At 39.4% G+C, this 17,673-nt stretch overlaps 1 protein-coding gene across 11 annotated transcripts in view; it reads left to right on the top strand.

The window, feature by feature from the left end:
* Window positions 1-244: 244 nt before the first annotated feature.
* Window positions 245-17,673, top strand: part of LDB2 (LIM domain binding 2) — a 399,681-nt gene continuing 382,252 nt past the window's right edge. For 7 of the 11 annotated variants that reach the window (XM_054484370.2, XM_054484378.2, XM_054484376.2 and 4 more), the window contains exon 1: window positions 387-825. In XM_054484370.2, coding sequence (XP_054340345.1) covers window positions 694-825 — 132 coding nt within the window. In that variant the 5' untranslated portion in view covers window positions 387-693. Of the gene's footprint in view, window positions 826-17,673 lie in introns of all 11 variants that reach the window. The other 4 variants (XM_054484368.2, XM_054484367.2, XM_054484369.2 and 1 more) reach the window with 2 other exon arrangements.

Genomic DNA, 17,673 nt, shown 5'->3' with positions numbered 1-17,673 from the left:
GTGCCCATGTTTCTGTGTTTTGTAGTAATCAACATTTCTGATACATTACAACAGTGTGGTTGTCAGGGGTGAGCGGCTCACGTAGCGGTTAGACCACCTCTATGCTAACAAGCTTAGCAATCAGGTTGTGAAGGGTCCTGGCTGGAGGAAAAAAATTAAAACCAAACCTTAGACCTCTTGTCAGACTGTGAGGAGAATTATATTTGTGAACTAGTCTACAGTGTGGACAGGAAATGACCTCTCCACAAACTGCTTCTTTAAAAACAAGCAGTGGTGCCTAAAGCTATCCAGCTCCTCTCTCTCTCTCTCTCTCTCTCTCTCTCTCTCTCTCTCTCTCCCTCCCTCCCTCTCTCTCTCTCCCTCCCTCCCTCCTCCCTCCCTTCTTCCCTCCCTTCCTCCATACCAACCTCCCTCCCTCTCTGGAGCTCCTGCTCTCTCCCTCTCCCTCCTCTCCCGTGCTCCCTCCCTCCCTCCCTCTTTCCCTCCCTCCTCTCCTGTCCCTCTCCTCTCCTGCTATAGAGGGCTCCGACAGCAGTTCCCAGCTAGCGTGTTCAGCCTGCCTGCCTGCCTGCCTCTGTGTGTGTGTGAGCGTGTGTGCGTGCGTCTACTTTGTACTGGGAAGAACACAGCCCATGTGCTCTGCATGGACGTTACTGATACTCTGTTTAGCTTGATTTTCGAAAAGCAGGCAAGATGTCCAGCACACCACATGACCCCTTCTATTCTTCTCCTTTCGGCCCATTTTATAGGAGGCATACACCATACATGGTACAGCCAGAGTACCGAATCTATGAGATGAACAAGAGACTGCAGTCTCGCACAGAGGTAAGTACTTCAACCTTGGGGATGTGTTTGTGTATTTTTGTTAAGCTATGCATGAGCTTTTCCTAGGGTTTCTGGCTGAATTGTATGGGAAGTGTCCCACTTGATACTACCACGTACGTGGAAATGAGCGCCAGGATGAATCCACGAGTTTGGACGCTGGGTTTCCAGGCACAGCAACTCTTGTAGCAGAGGACAGTTTCTGCCGGAATCTTGAGACAACGCAGCACTTGATTCACATGCCGGGTTTCCAGAAATGTTGCTCTTCCAGAACTCTGGTGTTTTACAGGCTCTGAGTCAGTCTTGTTGGTGTTTCTTGAGATATAATTCCAAGGAATTTTGTGATTGTTTGCATCTGGCTATATGTGTGTACATATGTATTTTTTTTTTTTTTTTACAAATCCTAGAGGAAGTCTGCTTTGACCTGTATTTGCTTTTCAAAGTCACCAAAATCGAGGTAAAAAGGGGCAGAAGAGTAACCGTGCCTACTTCTCAGAACTAGCCCTGGAGGGACACATGTTTGTATATTTCAGTGTTAAAATCAGAAACCAGTTGCTTGGGGCAAGGGGACTCTAGACTTTCTCCTATTGCTGTCGGCCGTGCCCCCGATCACTCTACCTTAGGACAGGAGCTGGTTCAGCTTTCAAGTCAGCTCAAGTTTTTGCGTATTTGAGATCTTGTGCCTGAGAGAGGGAGACTCAGCCTCCTAGGCAGCCAGCAACTCTGGGAGCAGAGAGAACAGGACTTTCAGAACTTTTTAAATGCAAAACTCCAGACTCGCCTCCTGCAATTTAAATATTTTATGTCAGTTGACTTTTTCTCTGTGCTAGCTCAGCTGGCAGGTCTTGCTGCTGGATTGTCCATCTGCCTGTAAGTTGGGGCTTTGTGTGGAAGTGTTCGGAAAAGGAGTTTGTTATAGGTGCACCAAAGTCACTTTAGGAAGTGGAAATTGCTAGGAATTTAGTCTTCTCTGCAGAGTACAAATACCAGAAGATTTATGCCAAAGAGCTTTTAGGGAATAGCTTTGGTGGAGTTTTAGACTGAAGATTGACTTTTAACTCTAGGAAGGGACTCCATTAAGTTTGTATTATAGGATAAAACATACTTGCTTGAATTGTCAACAGAGCCATAGAGAATTCATGACGTTTCGTGTATTTAATGCAGCTAACAAGATGTGACCTGCTTTCTGATTGGCTAACTGCTGGACAAGGACTTATATGTATTTTAAAAGCTGGGTTGTCTTTCATGACTGCTGTTTTCTTTATATGTTAATATACCATAGATGCTAAATATGACTGCTGGTACTCTTGCTCTTTCTAGAAGCCAGTAGCTTCTATTGAAGTGCAAACTATGTTTTGCTTAGGATGGTGAACTGTTGGCAGTGACTGATATTTGTGCTTGCTGTTTTGTGTATGTTGCTTTGTGTGTGTTACAGTTTGTATATTTCCTTCAGATCTTTGCAACTGCGTGTTGGAATCTTAAATCTCTGCATCAACTATTGGTTGACACAGGCTGCTTTCAGAATTAGGAGGATAGAAAATGTCTTATAGTTCAGGCACACATTAATTGCAATACAAATTTGGAAAAAATAGTCTTTTAAAAGTATGATTAGTTATAAAAAAGAGGCCAGGGACCATTATGGCTCAATTCTTGAACAGCAACAATATTTAAAAATGACCTGTTCACCTTACATTTTAGAAAGTTTTTGAGGAATTGCAGAGATTCTTCTCCATCCTCCTGTGTTAGGAACACAGGCAGCTTTCTCTGATATCTGCCTGCCCTCCTGCCCATTACTGAGCACTTGGCCAGGTCTGAGCTATGACACTTATCTGCAAGATTTCCCTACTCTTGCCCTCAAAAAAAAAAAAAAAAAACTGCAGGATTCAATATGGTCCCAGGTTTGTTTCCCATTTGAGACAAGACATTCGAAAAGACCTCCTTTCGCAGTATGCTTTGCAAAGATGGCACATTATTTTTTGTGAGAGCTAAACTCAGGAATTCCTAACTTTTGGATTATGGGCTATTACTTTTAAAGATTTAGCTCTGAGTAGAAAAAGACTACTTCATAGCTCAAGAACCAAGAAAAGAAAGCTTGCTATGACAAATCTTAAAGATTTTTTTAAACCTCCCTGCCTGTAACAGTAAAGTGCTATGAACTATTTTCTGGTGTGTCCTACAGCTAACCGTTTACATTTTTCCCTCCTTAATTAGATAATTTTTCAAATAATTATTCAAATAATTGCCTCAGTACTTCTTTTTTTCTTTGCTAAGCAGTAAATACTGTCATGAACGCAATGCCATACATTTTTTTTATTTCATATGAAAAGGGGAGAGAATCAAATAATTGCTAAGATATTTAAATATTTACATTAAATATTGAATTTTGATCATGATGTAAGTACTTTGAAAAAAACAACTTTCATGTAAAGTTACACTATACCTTTACCAATAATTGTTATTTATGATAAAGCTGCTCTGAGTTCTGGAGAGGGATTGGTTGGGATAAAATACACTGATACTCAGCAAGAGTTATTAGTTTATTCACATGCAAAATCAAATATGCCTTTGAGTGACTACTTTGAGAATTTAGCCAAAGCATACCACCATTTTGGGCAAGACTGACTCACCCATCCCTCTTCCATCTCTCTCTTCCTCTCTCTCTTCTGGTCCCACTCCTATAGTATATAGTATTATTTCATTAAGTCCTAATATCTCTCACACACACACACACATACACACACACACACACAAACACACCCCACCGGGTAATACTCTCAAGTCTTCACCCCTTTTGGAACATGGACCTGGCTAGAAAAAAAATATATAGCAAATCAGTATGTGATGAAGAAATTGTTATCAAGTTTCTGGAAATTTCCTAGAAACCTCCTTTTTTATATGGAAAGAAATTAGTAAAGAACCATGATGTTTACCTACTCTCCTTCCATGGCTGATCCCAGGGCATTTTCTCATGGGGATCGATGCGTTTCTTCCAATTAAATTAAATCGAAGTTCTTCAGAAGCTGGCAAGTTTTAGTTTAAAGAGGATGGCATTGGGAGTTAATATTATTTCTAACTCTTACAAACTAGTTAGCATGGGTCTTGGTTCCTCATTTGCAAATTACCAACAGTGTCCCTTTAATTGAAAATTCAGATTTTCTTTTTTTTTTTTTTTTTAGCATGAGAAAGTATTATGAAGTAAAGAGTGCAGACATTATTTCTTTGCTCATGCTATTTAATTCAAAATCACAAAATCACAAATAGTTCTTCATGTTGGCACCATGCTAATTAAAAAAAAATACCATAAACACCAGAAAAGTGTGAGTTCCGTTATGTACTTTTCCTGTTTTGAGGTTTTTTTTCTTTTATCAATATTACACATCCAATAATAAAATAATTGGGTAATGGTGAAGAAAATTTGAAGGTCCGGTCTGGTTTTAAAGCTAGCACTTAGAGCAAGTAGTTCCTGGACCAAGTAGGTACTCATTAAACATTTGCTGACTAGCCAATCAATGAATCAGTAGACAAAAAGAGAGAATTTGAAAACCATTGCATTTAAATTAGCACCTTCCCTGAGAAATACAATTCTGAAGTTTTTTGGGGCCTGGTATCTCCTATTGAGCTGAAGCAGCTTTGGGCCTCTGCCTCTCACTCTCCCTAAAGTGCTCATCTCACACCCCCACATTTATTTTGTGTGAGGTCATTTAGCTCCATAATCTTTGTGGCAAAGGAAAGCAAGTGACTAAGTACTAACAGGACCTCACCTCTCTGTAAAGGAATAGGCATGCATTAAAAAGCAAACAGCAACAAAAGTATATTTTAAATGCTGCTAGCTGTTCTGGGAAATAAATTTTTTTTTCAACATTAGAATCTCAGTGGAATTTAATAAAGAAATGTGTGGGTGCTCTTCCTACCCTTTAAAATGAAATTAAGAAAAATTCTGAGGTTGGCATCACTGTTGTTCACTGTAATTCCGAGGCAGCAGAAAGGAGTTTACATTTTCTGTTGTGTATACTGTCAAAAATTGACCCAATGTGTTCCAAAATTCATGTATTTGAATGGTTTGGCAGTGCCAAATGTATTTTGGAAGAATACAACCGCACAATTATATAGTTTTAACATTGCACACACAATACAGTCAGATAGGATATAAAAATATGTTCTGAAGACTTCGGAATTTGTTCTGTGAAAAGCTTCAATAAAAGCAAAAACTATGTATTTTTTCATTTTTAGGTCTCAGCCGTGAGATGAAAATATAGGTAAAATACATGAGAAGCATTATAGTGGACATCATTGTAAGTGAAGGGATTTAACTAATGTTCGATTATTATAAAATTTAAGAAAGTTTATCAAGTAAAGTTCACAAATCTTTGTTAGAGGAGATAACTTTTCTATACCTTGTTTTCTCATTCAAATGACCAAAAATGTCTGCATTTAAGTGAAGATATTTTTAAGTATATATAGTTCTTCATGTTGGCACCATGATAATTTAAAAAAAAATACCATAAACACCAGAAAAGTGTGAGTTCCGTTATATATTTTTCCTGTTTTGAGGTTTTTTCTTTTATCAATATTACACATCCTCTTCCAAAAGAGAAAACTGTGATTACAATCGGAAGCCGTACGCACAAGGATTTTATTAGAATTACAGTTTTTAGTTTTACAGGATTTAATATGAAGGTTACAAATGTTCGAAGACCTGGAAATTTAAATCTGCTGGTTTTCACCCCTTCTCAGCTCAACTCTAAAACTCCCTGGGGAGGGGGTGGGGAGGAGGGGGATTCTTAGTCCTCTTTTCTTTCAGCTACATTTTTATATACTTTAGTCACAGGGTTTCACGTTGTAACATCATGTTTATTCATGGAATAGCTTGGTATCATTGATGTTCAGATGGAATCTAGTTAAAATGAGATTAGTTATTTTGGATAGGTGGAGAAAAAGAAAAAATGCTTTGTGATAACTTGGAGGTTTCTCCCCCCTAGAAATTTAGAAAGAAAAATGTTGCTGCTACTCTGAGATATATGAATGATTTTCAGTGTTAAAAACAGAACTTTGCAAGTTGTTTGAAGAGGGTTGGTGAGGTGGGGGAGGGGGATGGGTGGTGGAAAGGAAAGCTATTTTGAAAATGTTAAATGAAACCAAAAGTGCAGTTTTAAAAATGAGAACTTCCAAACTCTCTTATTTTTCAAGATCTCTACATGGCCTCAGAAAACAAATTGCAGGACTCTTATACTGATTTTATTTTCTTGAAGGCTTTTTTTCCCCCCATTTTCTTACTATGGGAACTGTTTTTAATTAAAAATTGCTGCAAACTAACTATTCATAGGAGGCCAAGAAGAAAAAAAAAAAAAAAGAACTTTCAACTCACATTCAACACAGATTCTTATCAGCCTAAAATCAATGCACATTTACATTTCTCTCTTTTTGATGTGTAAATTATGATGTAGGATTTAAACGCTATGCATTTTTTAAACATTTAGCTTTTTGTTTGGGGTTCAGAAAGAAATTAATTTAAAGTATATGGAGAACAGGGCCATAAATCTCTTTTTATTACAATTGTCCACATTAACTCATTTTTCATGAGGAACACAGAGCACCCGCTTTCTGAACAAGCAAACAAAACGTAAAACAACCCCAAACATCCAACTTTATAAATGATCAAGACCAAAATTCATAAACTTACTTATTTGGATTTGGTTGGTGGGCCTCAAAATATAACTGACCTGGGAAAACAATGTCTTTTTGAAGTGTCAGAACATAGCATTTAAAAAAATGTCCAAAGGATGTAGATACTACAAATACCTTCATCATTTTCTGACAAGGCGTTTTCCTTCTTTTTAAATTTTTAAAAATCAATATGAGCCTAGATTTTTTTTTAAATTTAAATTCTGGCAGCATGCATTTGAACCTAGGCAACTATTAATGCTTAAAACAAAATTCAGGCATTCCTTCAAGAATTTCCATACTTCAGGCAATGACAGTCTCAGGGTCTGGAAATATAAACATGATTAAGATATTTTCTGTCTTCTAGAAGCTTACAGTTTGATAATGAGGGGAGACATACAAACCACACTTACAATAGAGAGCCATGATGGGTTAATACACGGTGTATCGTGGGCATATTCCTGTAGTGAAAGGTATATACACCTTTCTGAAAGGCAGTCATAGAATAGCGTCTATGGAGTTTTCAGTGTCTGTTGGGCAAGTATTAATACTAGGTGCTTTTTGTATGTCGGCTCAAGTAACCCTCATGATCACATCATATGATACTAATATCTACTAACATCTGCACTTTTACTAATGAGGAAACTGGAAACTGACAGGTTACATAAATTGTCCAAGGTCAAATGGACGGTAGTTTAGCTTCAGAGGTTGTAACTACTCTGCCATAGCACCTCTCTGGAAATAGGAAACACGAGCTAGGAACCTAGTTTTACCTATAGAAATTTTTAATGTGAATATATTCATTTTTGTTTTCTAAGACAAATTGACTTTGGAGGTGGCTTGGAAATTGATCCCATTCACTAACTTGATTCTGCTAGATGTGTCTCAACTGCCTGACTTAATTTCCAAAGAGACCAAGTGAAATTCCAAGGGATGGATACAGGGATGGAAAATACACCCTGGTTACTGAACAAAAAAACCCAAATTACACTCCTTATTAAAGAATACTTAAGGCCGGGCGCGGTGGCTCAAGCCTGTAATCCCAGCACTTTGGGAAGCTGGGGTGGACGGATCATGAGGTCAGAAGTTCAAGACCAGCCTGATCAACATGATGAAACCCTGCCTCTACTAAAAGTACAAAAATTAACTAGGCATGGTGGCACACACCTGTAGTCTCAGCTACTCGGGAGACTGAGGCAGGAGAATTGTTTGAACCCGGGAGACGGAGGCTGCAGTGAACCGAGATTGTCCCACTGCACTCCAGCCTGGGCAACAGAGCGAGACTCCATTTCAAAAAAAAAAAAAAAAAAGAATACTTAAGATTCCCACTTTATCTGAAGAGTGATTGAAACTGTTATAGAATATAATGCATAGTCATCTAAAAGGTTTTTTTTACTTAAAAATATTTAAATTTCCATTCAGTACTTCTTCTTAGTTGTGCGCTGGGAAAGATGGTGTTTTTATTGTTTTAAACAGTAGTGAATGAGTATAAAAGCTATCTCATTTTTTGGTGGAAACAATAACCATAATAAATGTTAGGAAATTAAATTACAATTCCAATTGGGCATAGTATTGGCTCCCTTTTCAGGTAATCAATTAGGAATCTTAGGAAAAATAAAGACATAAAGGGGAAAGAACTTCCAACATGTTTGGCTTCTCAGGATCTTAGTTTAATCTACTCCTGAGAGGAAGTCAGTCTCCCCACATCCTGTCTGTCTGCAGAAGTTCTTTATGGGAGGTGATATTTCCTTCCTACCCTTGCAGACCACTTTAGCTACCTGCAAAGCCATTGTCGTTAGAGTAAATGCCTGCCAGTTGTTGAAGATAAGATAGATCTCCTCATTTGATCCACCGCCAAAGCCTGAGATGCACGCATTCTGGTTCTCCTTTACCAGACAAGTAACCGAGGCCTCAGTTCATGCGTGGCCATCCTGAGATTTGAGAGCTCAGGGGCTGGATCATCTAACTTTTCACTGTATGGGCTGTCCTGGAGCATATTGGTAAAGGGATGTTGCCTCCCAGCTGCCCACTTCCTCCTGAAGGCCCTGGTGGCCACACCCTTCTCTCACATTAGGACCACATTGGACCAGCCTAATTGGAAGTTTTAGTCTTCCAGTTCAAAATAGGAGGCTTAGTGTTAAGGATTTGGCAGACCCCTCTGAAGAAGAGGAATCTGTCCTGTTCTGGTGACATTACAAGCCCCCAGCCTCTCTTTTTGGAATCAGGATGGCCTCTTAACAGCACTCCCTGCCCCCTCTTTCCATCTTATAATCTGATCCCCACAAACAGCCAAGGTGATATTTTTAAAGCATAAATCAGATCATGTGACTCTCCTGCTTCCTCTCAAACCTAGAACAAGCTCTAAACTCCTTACTCTGGTTTTAAGAATCTATTGATCTCTTCCTTCCTGATGGTCCATTCTTATCTCCTACCAAGTGTTCACTGGACTGGAGCCACAGAGGGCTTCCCTGGTATCCATTAGCTTGCCAAGCTGATTCACACTGCAGGACCTTTGCCCTCGGTCGGGGAACACCAAATATATGGCTTTCTCTGTAATAACTCAGCTAAGTATTAGGAGACCTCAGTTGAGTTAGGATTTGGCATAGTGCTGGCTTTATTTGCAGGTAATCAATTAGAAAAAGAAAAGAAGGACAATAAAGGAAAAGAGTCCCAGCAATTAGGAGGTCCTGTACTGAGCAACTTAAATGTTCTCTTCCTAGAGAGCCCCTCCTCAAACAATTAAAATTAACCCCCAATCACTTTCTGTCACATGCCTTCTTCATAGGAATTATCGGAAGCCTATATTTTCTTGCTTCTTGTTTATTTCTTAAGTATTTGCTTGTCCTTGATAGAATATAAGCCCCATGAGGGCAGGGACCTGATTGTCTTATACATCACTGCATCCCCAGTGCCCTATATAGCACATGGCTGATGTGCAAAATATATCTATTGAATAAAGAAAATTAAGTTGTTCCAGCACTGGCCATCCTGACGCTAAAATTTTCCCCGAGTCTTACCAACAATTGCCTACAGTTCCAGTAGGAGAAGAATCTGTGAGCCTAATAGCCCAGTGAGCATTCACTGCTAGAATGCACATCCAGCCCAAAGGAAAAAGAAGCCCTGAGAAAACAAAATTTCTTCTATGAAGGGAGTGTTGACCTGACTATTTTGCCCTCTGGATAGCGCAAATCTGTTGGGACTCTCCTGACTTCTGATTAAAAATATTTATACTTATCCTAGTGTTTCTTTTCTCATTTGATATTTCTGCTACTTCTCTCTATATATATCTACCTGGGAGCCCACAGCCATGAATTACGGTATGAATCATGATAATATGTTACATTTCCTGGAGCACTTTGCATTTTAGGTAAGTGCTTTTGGGGCCATTAATTAGCTTATTTGAAGTGATTTGCACAACAGAAAATATGGGAAGTTCTATCAGTATATGATGCTGTGGTCTATAATAACTTTGTGTTTGCTAACTGGTGTGTGTGTGTGAGTGTGTGTGTGTGTGTGTGTGTGAGAGAGAGAGAGAGACATTTGTCCTAATCAGATTGTGTTTGTGTATGTGTGCAGCTTTTGGTTAGGGAATATGAACATTTTTTTTCACCGATAGTTTTTTCTTCTGGAATGAAAAGAGTGACCAGCCTTGAACATAAAGGCTTCAACCTCAGTATGACTTATAGTAAGACAGATTTGTGTCCAAACTCTTGAGTTTGTCTTCTACTTGCTGTGTAATATTAAGGAAGTTTCTTAAATTTTCTGAGCCTCAGTTTCCTTAGCCTGAGAGTTACATTGCGAAGTAAAGAATAAATGCATGTATAATGCCTGGTATATGATAGGTGCCACATCATTGGGAACTATGATGATGATGATGATGATGATGACGACGATACACTTATTCTGGATTCTATCAGCAAATTAAGTAGTGTAAGTAATGCCAAACATTGCTTCATTTCTTAAAAGTATCTTTAAAAATACTTTTTACATGCCTGCACTAGCGTATTTCAATTTAATAAACAAAACTTGCAATAACATGATCTAGGACTCTTGAGTTTGGTTGTTCTCGTATGATAATGCCAAAGGGGCTTTTCACTGTTATATGGCAGGGATGACGTAATAATCATATACCTTGTTATGTGAGAGTAATGGCAGAGTAGTCACAATCTCCTGCAAATTCAAGGCCAGAATTATTTCTTAGGCATAGCTATGGTTAAGTAGTAAGGGTTGACCAATGTATGAGACCATGTGTACTCCGTTTTGTTGGGAAAAAGCTGTGATTGGGGTTTTCTCCATTTAAGAACTCAGTGGAGACAACAAAACATTAAAAGGTTCCCTTTCACCAGTGCCTTTGCAGGGCTGTTTGAATGGGGGCCCCAGGAGAGGGCTGGAGAGCACACACCCACTGGCCTTGACTGGCCATTTCTTCTAAGGACGCATGCTTCTCAATATGCAGCCCAGCACAGACTTCTCCAAGGGAGCTGGGTCAGCACTGGTCAGAAGCCTGAAGCACCACCTGCGTGTCTGGACTGATAACAGCCCTTCCAATTGATTCACTGTGACACCTTGTGGCTTAATGCACACACTGGTGGAAGTAGTGATGTGCTGAACAGTACCATACGGTATCTTTCTGGCCACAGGGATCAGGTAGATGGGTAGTAACGCTACCTGTCTCTTTTTTTTTTTTTTTTTTTACAGATGCAACTGGGCATTACACTGTGCTGATTTGAAGAATTCCTGTTGAATTCTTCAAATTACATACATTGTCCTACACTTCATTTCTCTGACCAGGGCACCTATGATTTTTATAGACTTATATTAATAATAATTTTTATCAACCTTTATAAAGTAAGATCTTGTGTAGCTCAAACATTAAATTATTTGTAGCCCTTTTTTTTTTCTTTTCCTTTTGGTAGGAGTTAGGGTGTGTTAAACTCCTCTTCCCAACGTAGGTCATTTCTTAGGACTCATGAAGATTTGATCTCGATATTGAAAATCTGTGTAGAGAAGCAAAAGCTAAACCAATACATAAAACTGACCAATTGGCAATACACACAAAAAACAACCTTTTTTAGACCTTACAAGTTTAACATGATTACCATGTAGTTGGCTGAAATTTATTACTTGAAATTAAAATTAAACAGTTGGTGCATATTACCTGCTTTGAAAGGTTCTGATTTGATGGAACCTACTAGTCCCAAGTCAGATGAATCGTAGAATTTCAGGACTGGAATGGTTATGAGATCATCTAGCCCAAGCTCCTGATTATGGAAGTGCAGAAGTCAAACCCAAGCAAGGCTAACTTGGACAAAGCAGTGCTGTCAATTCATAAGCCATCTCAGGTTTTCTTTTTTTTTTTTTTTCAAGTCTTAGCACTCTCCTGTCACTATGTAATTACCAGGAACTGGCCAAATCCAAACACCTTACCAACCATTAATCTGCACCTCAGCACTACAAAAACTTTTGTATTCCAAGCCCATATCTCCTTTTTCAGTTTTCCAATTGTCTTAAAACAGTGTTGTTTTTTTTTTTTTTTTTTTTTTTTTTTTTTTTTTTTTTGAGACGGAGTTTTGCTCTGTCGCCCAGGCTGGAGTGCAGTGGCGCAATCTCAGCTCACTGCAACCTCTGCCTCCTGGGTTCATGCCATTCTCCTGCCTCAGCCTCCCAAGTAGCTGGGACTATAGGCGCCTGCCACCACACCCGGCTTATTTTTTTGTATTTTTAGTAGAGACGAGATTTCACCGTGTTAGCCAGGATGGTCTTGATCGCCTGACCTTGTGATCTGCCCACCTCAGCCTCCCAAAGTGCTGGGATTACAGGCGTGAGCCACCGCACCCAGCCAAAACAGTGTTGATCTTTAGTGTCATGCTATTGATGTTGAAAAACACATCACTAACCTTCATTGCTTTTGAATTTATGATTTCCTTTGCCAGTTTATTTAGAATAAAGTTGCATGTGCTTTAAAATACATGTCTCCTTTTTTGGTTTTAAAAACAGTACATTATTAATATAGAGTATTTGTGAAATACAAAAATGTTCAAAGAGGTAAAGAAAATCGTCTTTAATTTTACCGTGCAACAAAATTGCTGTGAACATGTTAGTATATAAATTTAATGCACACATACATATACATAAATCTTTACTTGCTTACAAGCATATTGAGCATCCTTTTGAATCCAGCTCTTTTAAGTAAAATTATGAGTATTTTACCATGTCCTTAAATCTTCTTAAAATATAATTTTGAGTTGCCTGAATTATTCATACATCTGTTTATGTTTCAAAAATTAACACCATATAGATATTTTAAAAATTATTTGGCTCCATTGTACCATGATTTGAGATCAGCTTTTGTTTGTTGGTTTGTTTTGTTTTTGAGACAGGGTCTTGCTCTGTTGCCCAGGCTGGAGTGCGGTGGCTCCATCAGAGCTCACTGCAGACTTGACCTCCTGAGCTCAAGTGATCCTTGAACTTCAGCCTCCTGAGTATCTGGGACTACAGGCACATGACACTGCACTAGGCTAATTAAAAAAAAAATTTTGTAGAGATAGAATTTATCTTTGTTACCCAGGCTGGTCTCAAACTCCTGGCTCACGGTGATCTTCCTGCTTCGGCCTCCCAAAGTGCTGGGATTACAAGTTTAGGCCAGAGTTAAGTATTCTTAACAATCAATTTTGTCTCCCAATGCGGTAGAAGATTACTGGTATGAAGGGGTTAACTATGATGACTATTATGATGACCATTAGCATTTAGTACTAGTCAGAAGTCTTGAATCCAGACCTGTCTCTCACTCCCTATCTCCAACTTGAAGCCAGATCCTTTTTTATTTCTGCTTTTCTTTCTCTTGTATTATTTCTGAGTCAAAAGGCAGCGAGCACGTAATCGTTCAGAAGGTCCATAAATCAAAATATTTTAGCACAATTCATACTGGGAAGAGGAAGCTTGAATTAATGTTAAGAGTGTTGATCTAGAACCAGAGGGTTGGGATATAGCAAGTTAATTTATGACACCTCTGAAGGACACATCTTTAATTCAAAAAGAAAAAGGATACCTCAAAAAGTGGGTTATGTCATGACTTGTATGTAATGTTATCCTGTTTTCCTTACTGGATCAAAGAGGTCTTTGGGATTGGGCACTATCCTACTCATATTTGTATCAGTCATAACAACTGATATTCTCTGTGACCAATATCAATCTTCTTCTAAAGGCACATTTCACTGAGGCAGCCATTTTGTTATCACTTTCTTTTTTTATTTTTTGAGACAGCATCTTGCTCCCCGGGCTGGAGTGCAGTGGTGTGATCACAGGCTCACTGCAGCCTCGACCTCCAAGACTCGAATTTCTCACACCTCAGCTTCCTGTGTAGCTGGGACCACAGGCATGCACCACGACGTTTGACTAATTAAAAAAGTTTTTTTTGTTGTTTTTTTTTTGTTAGAAGTGGTATCTCCCTGTGTTGCCCAGGCTGGTCTCAAACTCCTGAGCTCGAGCAATCCTCCTGCCTCAGATCACTGTTTTTACATGGGTAATATGCTTTTTAAAAATAAGCCTCATACACGTATGCTTCTAGTACAACATGGGTTGTGCAATAAGATTATGTCCTCTCCAATAGCATTGGCATTAAGTGCTTAACTTCCGGAGTCATGCAAATTTTTTTCTTTACTTAGTGGCTGTGTGACCTTGGATAATTTATCCATCTGTGCCTGGGATGCCCCTATGGGTAATGTGGGGAATAACAGAATCTATGTGTTTGTGTTCTCATAAGATAGAGTGAGTTAATTCTTGTACAGTGCTTAGCATAATGCCTGCACCCTATAAGGGTTAACAATTATTATTGTGGCTTATTTGTTTAATGGATATTGAACATCTACTATACATGATATTACTAGTCTAGAGACGAAGAGGGCAGTATCCTTGTCTTAAAAGAGCTTACTGAGGACACAGTAAGGATTTACAGGGAAGGAAGGTCTTGAGGGATAAATGGGAATTTGCCAATTAGAGAAGGGTGGTGGAAAGGGTGTTTAAGGCAGAAAGAACAGCAAATGCAAATAAAGTGATATTATATTTTAGGAAGAGTGAAGATTTTGACATTGCTGAGGCTTAAGGTCTGGGGTGTATGTGTTAGTGTGTATATGATTGTGTGTGTAGGCCTGGAGAAGAAGTTGGGGCCAAATTGTGGAGGTATTTAAATACCAAGCCAGCGTTCTTTACCTTTTAGAGACTATACTTTGGACGATAGCATGATTATTTAACTTCTCCATGCCTTGGTTTTCTCATCTGCAAAATGAGACAACAGTAGTCCCCACCTCACAGAGTTGTTTTAGGGAATTTAATGAGGTAAGGCATGAAAACCCTCAGACCAACACCTGGTACATAGTACGGATTCAGTCAGTACTAGCTTCTACTATCGGGCCAAGGGAGCTAATAAAGTGTTTTGTTTTATTTTGTTTTGTGCTGGCTGGGGAGTGAAGCAATCTGCTATGCCTTTGAGCAAGAACACTCTGATCCCTTTGTGGAGGGTGGACTGGTGGTCTGTCTTGGAGCACATCTGTCTGCTGAGAGGAAGAAATCAGTGGATAGGGAGATGCACAAAGGAAAAATTACACACACTTACTGGCTGACTGAGCTATTTTTAGCCTAGTGTGTCTGAAGCAAAGGATAGATTTTCATGGTATTTTTTTTAAAGATGCAAAGTTCCCGTAAGCCAAGGTGATGTAACTTGCCTTGTGACATTTTATTTGCCCATCCTTGAGGTCCACAATGTTGGCCATGAAACGTTTAGCGGCCTGGGGCCTCTAGTCTTGAGTTTTCTTCCTGCCTTGACACAGTTGGGACCTGTGTGGGAAACCAGAAGTGATGTCCTGGCCATCAGCCTGGCAGGAGGACCCCACAGTGATGTGGCAGGGAGGCAAGGGAGAAGGCTGCCTGGGGAAGAGAAAAAGGCAAGAAGCGGCGAAACCTGACCCCACCCAGCACATGGGACATGAGTCTCTGACACTTAGTTTCCACACTGGTAGAATGGGAAAAATAATCTGTCAACATCAGAGGAACATCCCAAGCCCTAAATGGGCGGGTATCTGGTGTGGCTCTTCCCTCTACTGCATGGTAGTTCATGCCCCATTGCAGGCCCATATGCTTTGTGCATTGAATGCGTGTTTTTCTTGAATCTTTCTTGTACCTTCTTCCCTCTGTAAACTTAAGCCTCGGAGAAATATTTTCTTTCCCTGAGTCTATTTCCTCTTCCGACTTCCTTGGATTAGATGAGCTATGAACACCAAGGTTCTCTCTTCAGCCGCAGTCTACGATCCCGATTAGATGGACTGCTGATTTCTGTTTTTAATCTGTCACATCCAACACAAAATCAAGGTAAATAAAGTATTTTTGGACCTCTGTTGAGCCTCCTTCAGCTCTTTTACTCCCACTTTCTTTGGTGAGGGATCTTGCTGAGTCACAGTGTCTTGCCTTTTGGCACAAACTGGCTGGAGAGGACCATGTTTTGCCTCAAAATGCTCTGGGCACCATTGTCTTAAAACCCGCACATAAAGGAAGGCTCGATGGTTGTTTTTTTTCCATCCTCATAAAATAAGCTCGAAATGCAAATGCAGAATCTACTAAAATTACTGAGTTCAGTGGGTGCCCTGCATCGCCAGTTTTTTTTAGAAAGGTTAAAATTAATCTGAACTAAGACTAGAAAATAAGCTTCAGGTGTTAGGTTATTCTGAAAAGACTGTTAATGCCTGTTGGCTAAGTGCATTAAACTGCATGGAAATGATCACTTGTGTGTACTATTTTAAAAACTGCTTGCTGGGATGGTGATTTAAACCTATTTTTTCTGGACTCAAAACTTCACATTTGTCTGTTGAAAAAAAATACTGTATTTGAAACAAATAAACATTAAAATATAGTTTATTATATTTCCAGGTGTTTGTCTGAAAGGAAAATATGTCAAGACATTTTTCGTTAGAAGCTGAAATCTCAGCCTTAATTCACTCCATTGTATTTCCAAGGAGCTCAACCCTATATAATATTACCTGGTCTCTGGAGACCTCCTTGAAGGGATACCAGATACCCTTAGGATAACTAAAGAATGGGGGAGGTGGGGAGAGAATGGAGGGGGAATGGTTTCCAGTCCTAATTCTATATTTCCTGTGACTTTTTTTACGGGGGCAGGGGAAAAGGAGAGAAGAAAGAACTCTGCTGAAAAGGAGAGAAGAAAGAACTCTGCTGTTAGTTTTATTACAGCTTTGATTTTGAAACCATTTAAGAAGTAGCATTCATGGTGGCACCCTGTGGCGTCTAGGATGGAATTGCATTGGCTCATTCATTCCCTAATACCTTATTGAGTTTTTTTTTATTATGTGCTCAGTGAAAGGACCATATATAAACCCTGTCCTCAGGATGCTCACAGCCTAGTGGGGAAGATAGCCAGCTGAACCTCCAGTTATAACTGAGGGTGCCAAGAGTGAGCTGTTGAGAGCAGCGAGGACAGAGGTTTTCCCAGCCAGGATTGCGGTACTGAGACATGAACACACGTGCATACACATGCACAGACATGCACACTCACACCCTCAGTTGCTTGTGCTATGTGGGAAATTTTGACCCACATATTCCTATGTTTAATTGAAGGCACTGTTAACTTCTTAACAAGGCTACATCTCTGATGATTTTAGGAGGAATTAGACTGTGTAAACATCTCAAAACAGGGAGGTGAAGCTAGGAAGCATAAATGCCCCAGTGATGGCTGCAACTAGGTCTCTTAACTTATTGTAATCTAAACCTTGAGTGAGGGAGAAAGAAAAAAAAAAAGCAGCTTTTTAAAGTCCGCTGAAGACTTAAGATGTGGCAAAAATAATCATTTTTTTTCTGGCCATGAGAAATTGTCTGAGTAGAGGGTGGAAAATTTCATCCTTATCAGGAAGTTAATCATAGTAACTTATGTGGAACTTCCAGGTGGTTACTTAGTCAATCTTAAAAAAAAAAAAAAAGGCCCAAATTCCCCTCCCTGAATGACAGTATCGAGAGAACTTTAGGAATAAAGCAAATCATTCAAAGACTTGAATGGTTAGAAATCCATAAAGCTGAAGGCAGGAGCCTGGATGAAAAAAGAAAGAAAATCTCGAAAATCCAGGAGCAGGAGCCATGCTAATCAGGCTGAATATCTACTGAGTACTTACCAATCGCTAGTCCCACAGC

Source organism: Pongo pygmaeus, chromosome 3 (assembly GCF_028885625.2).
Source record: "Pongo pygmaeus isolate AG05252 chromosome 3, NHGRI_mPonPyg2-v2.0_pri, whole genome shotgun sequence".
Lineage (NCBI taxonomy): Eukaryota > Metazoa > Chordata > Mammalia > Primates > Hominidae > Pongo > Pongo pygmaeus.
This window is presented reverse-complemented; position numbering and strand designations above follow the sequence as displayed.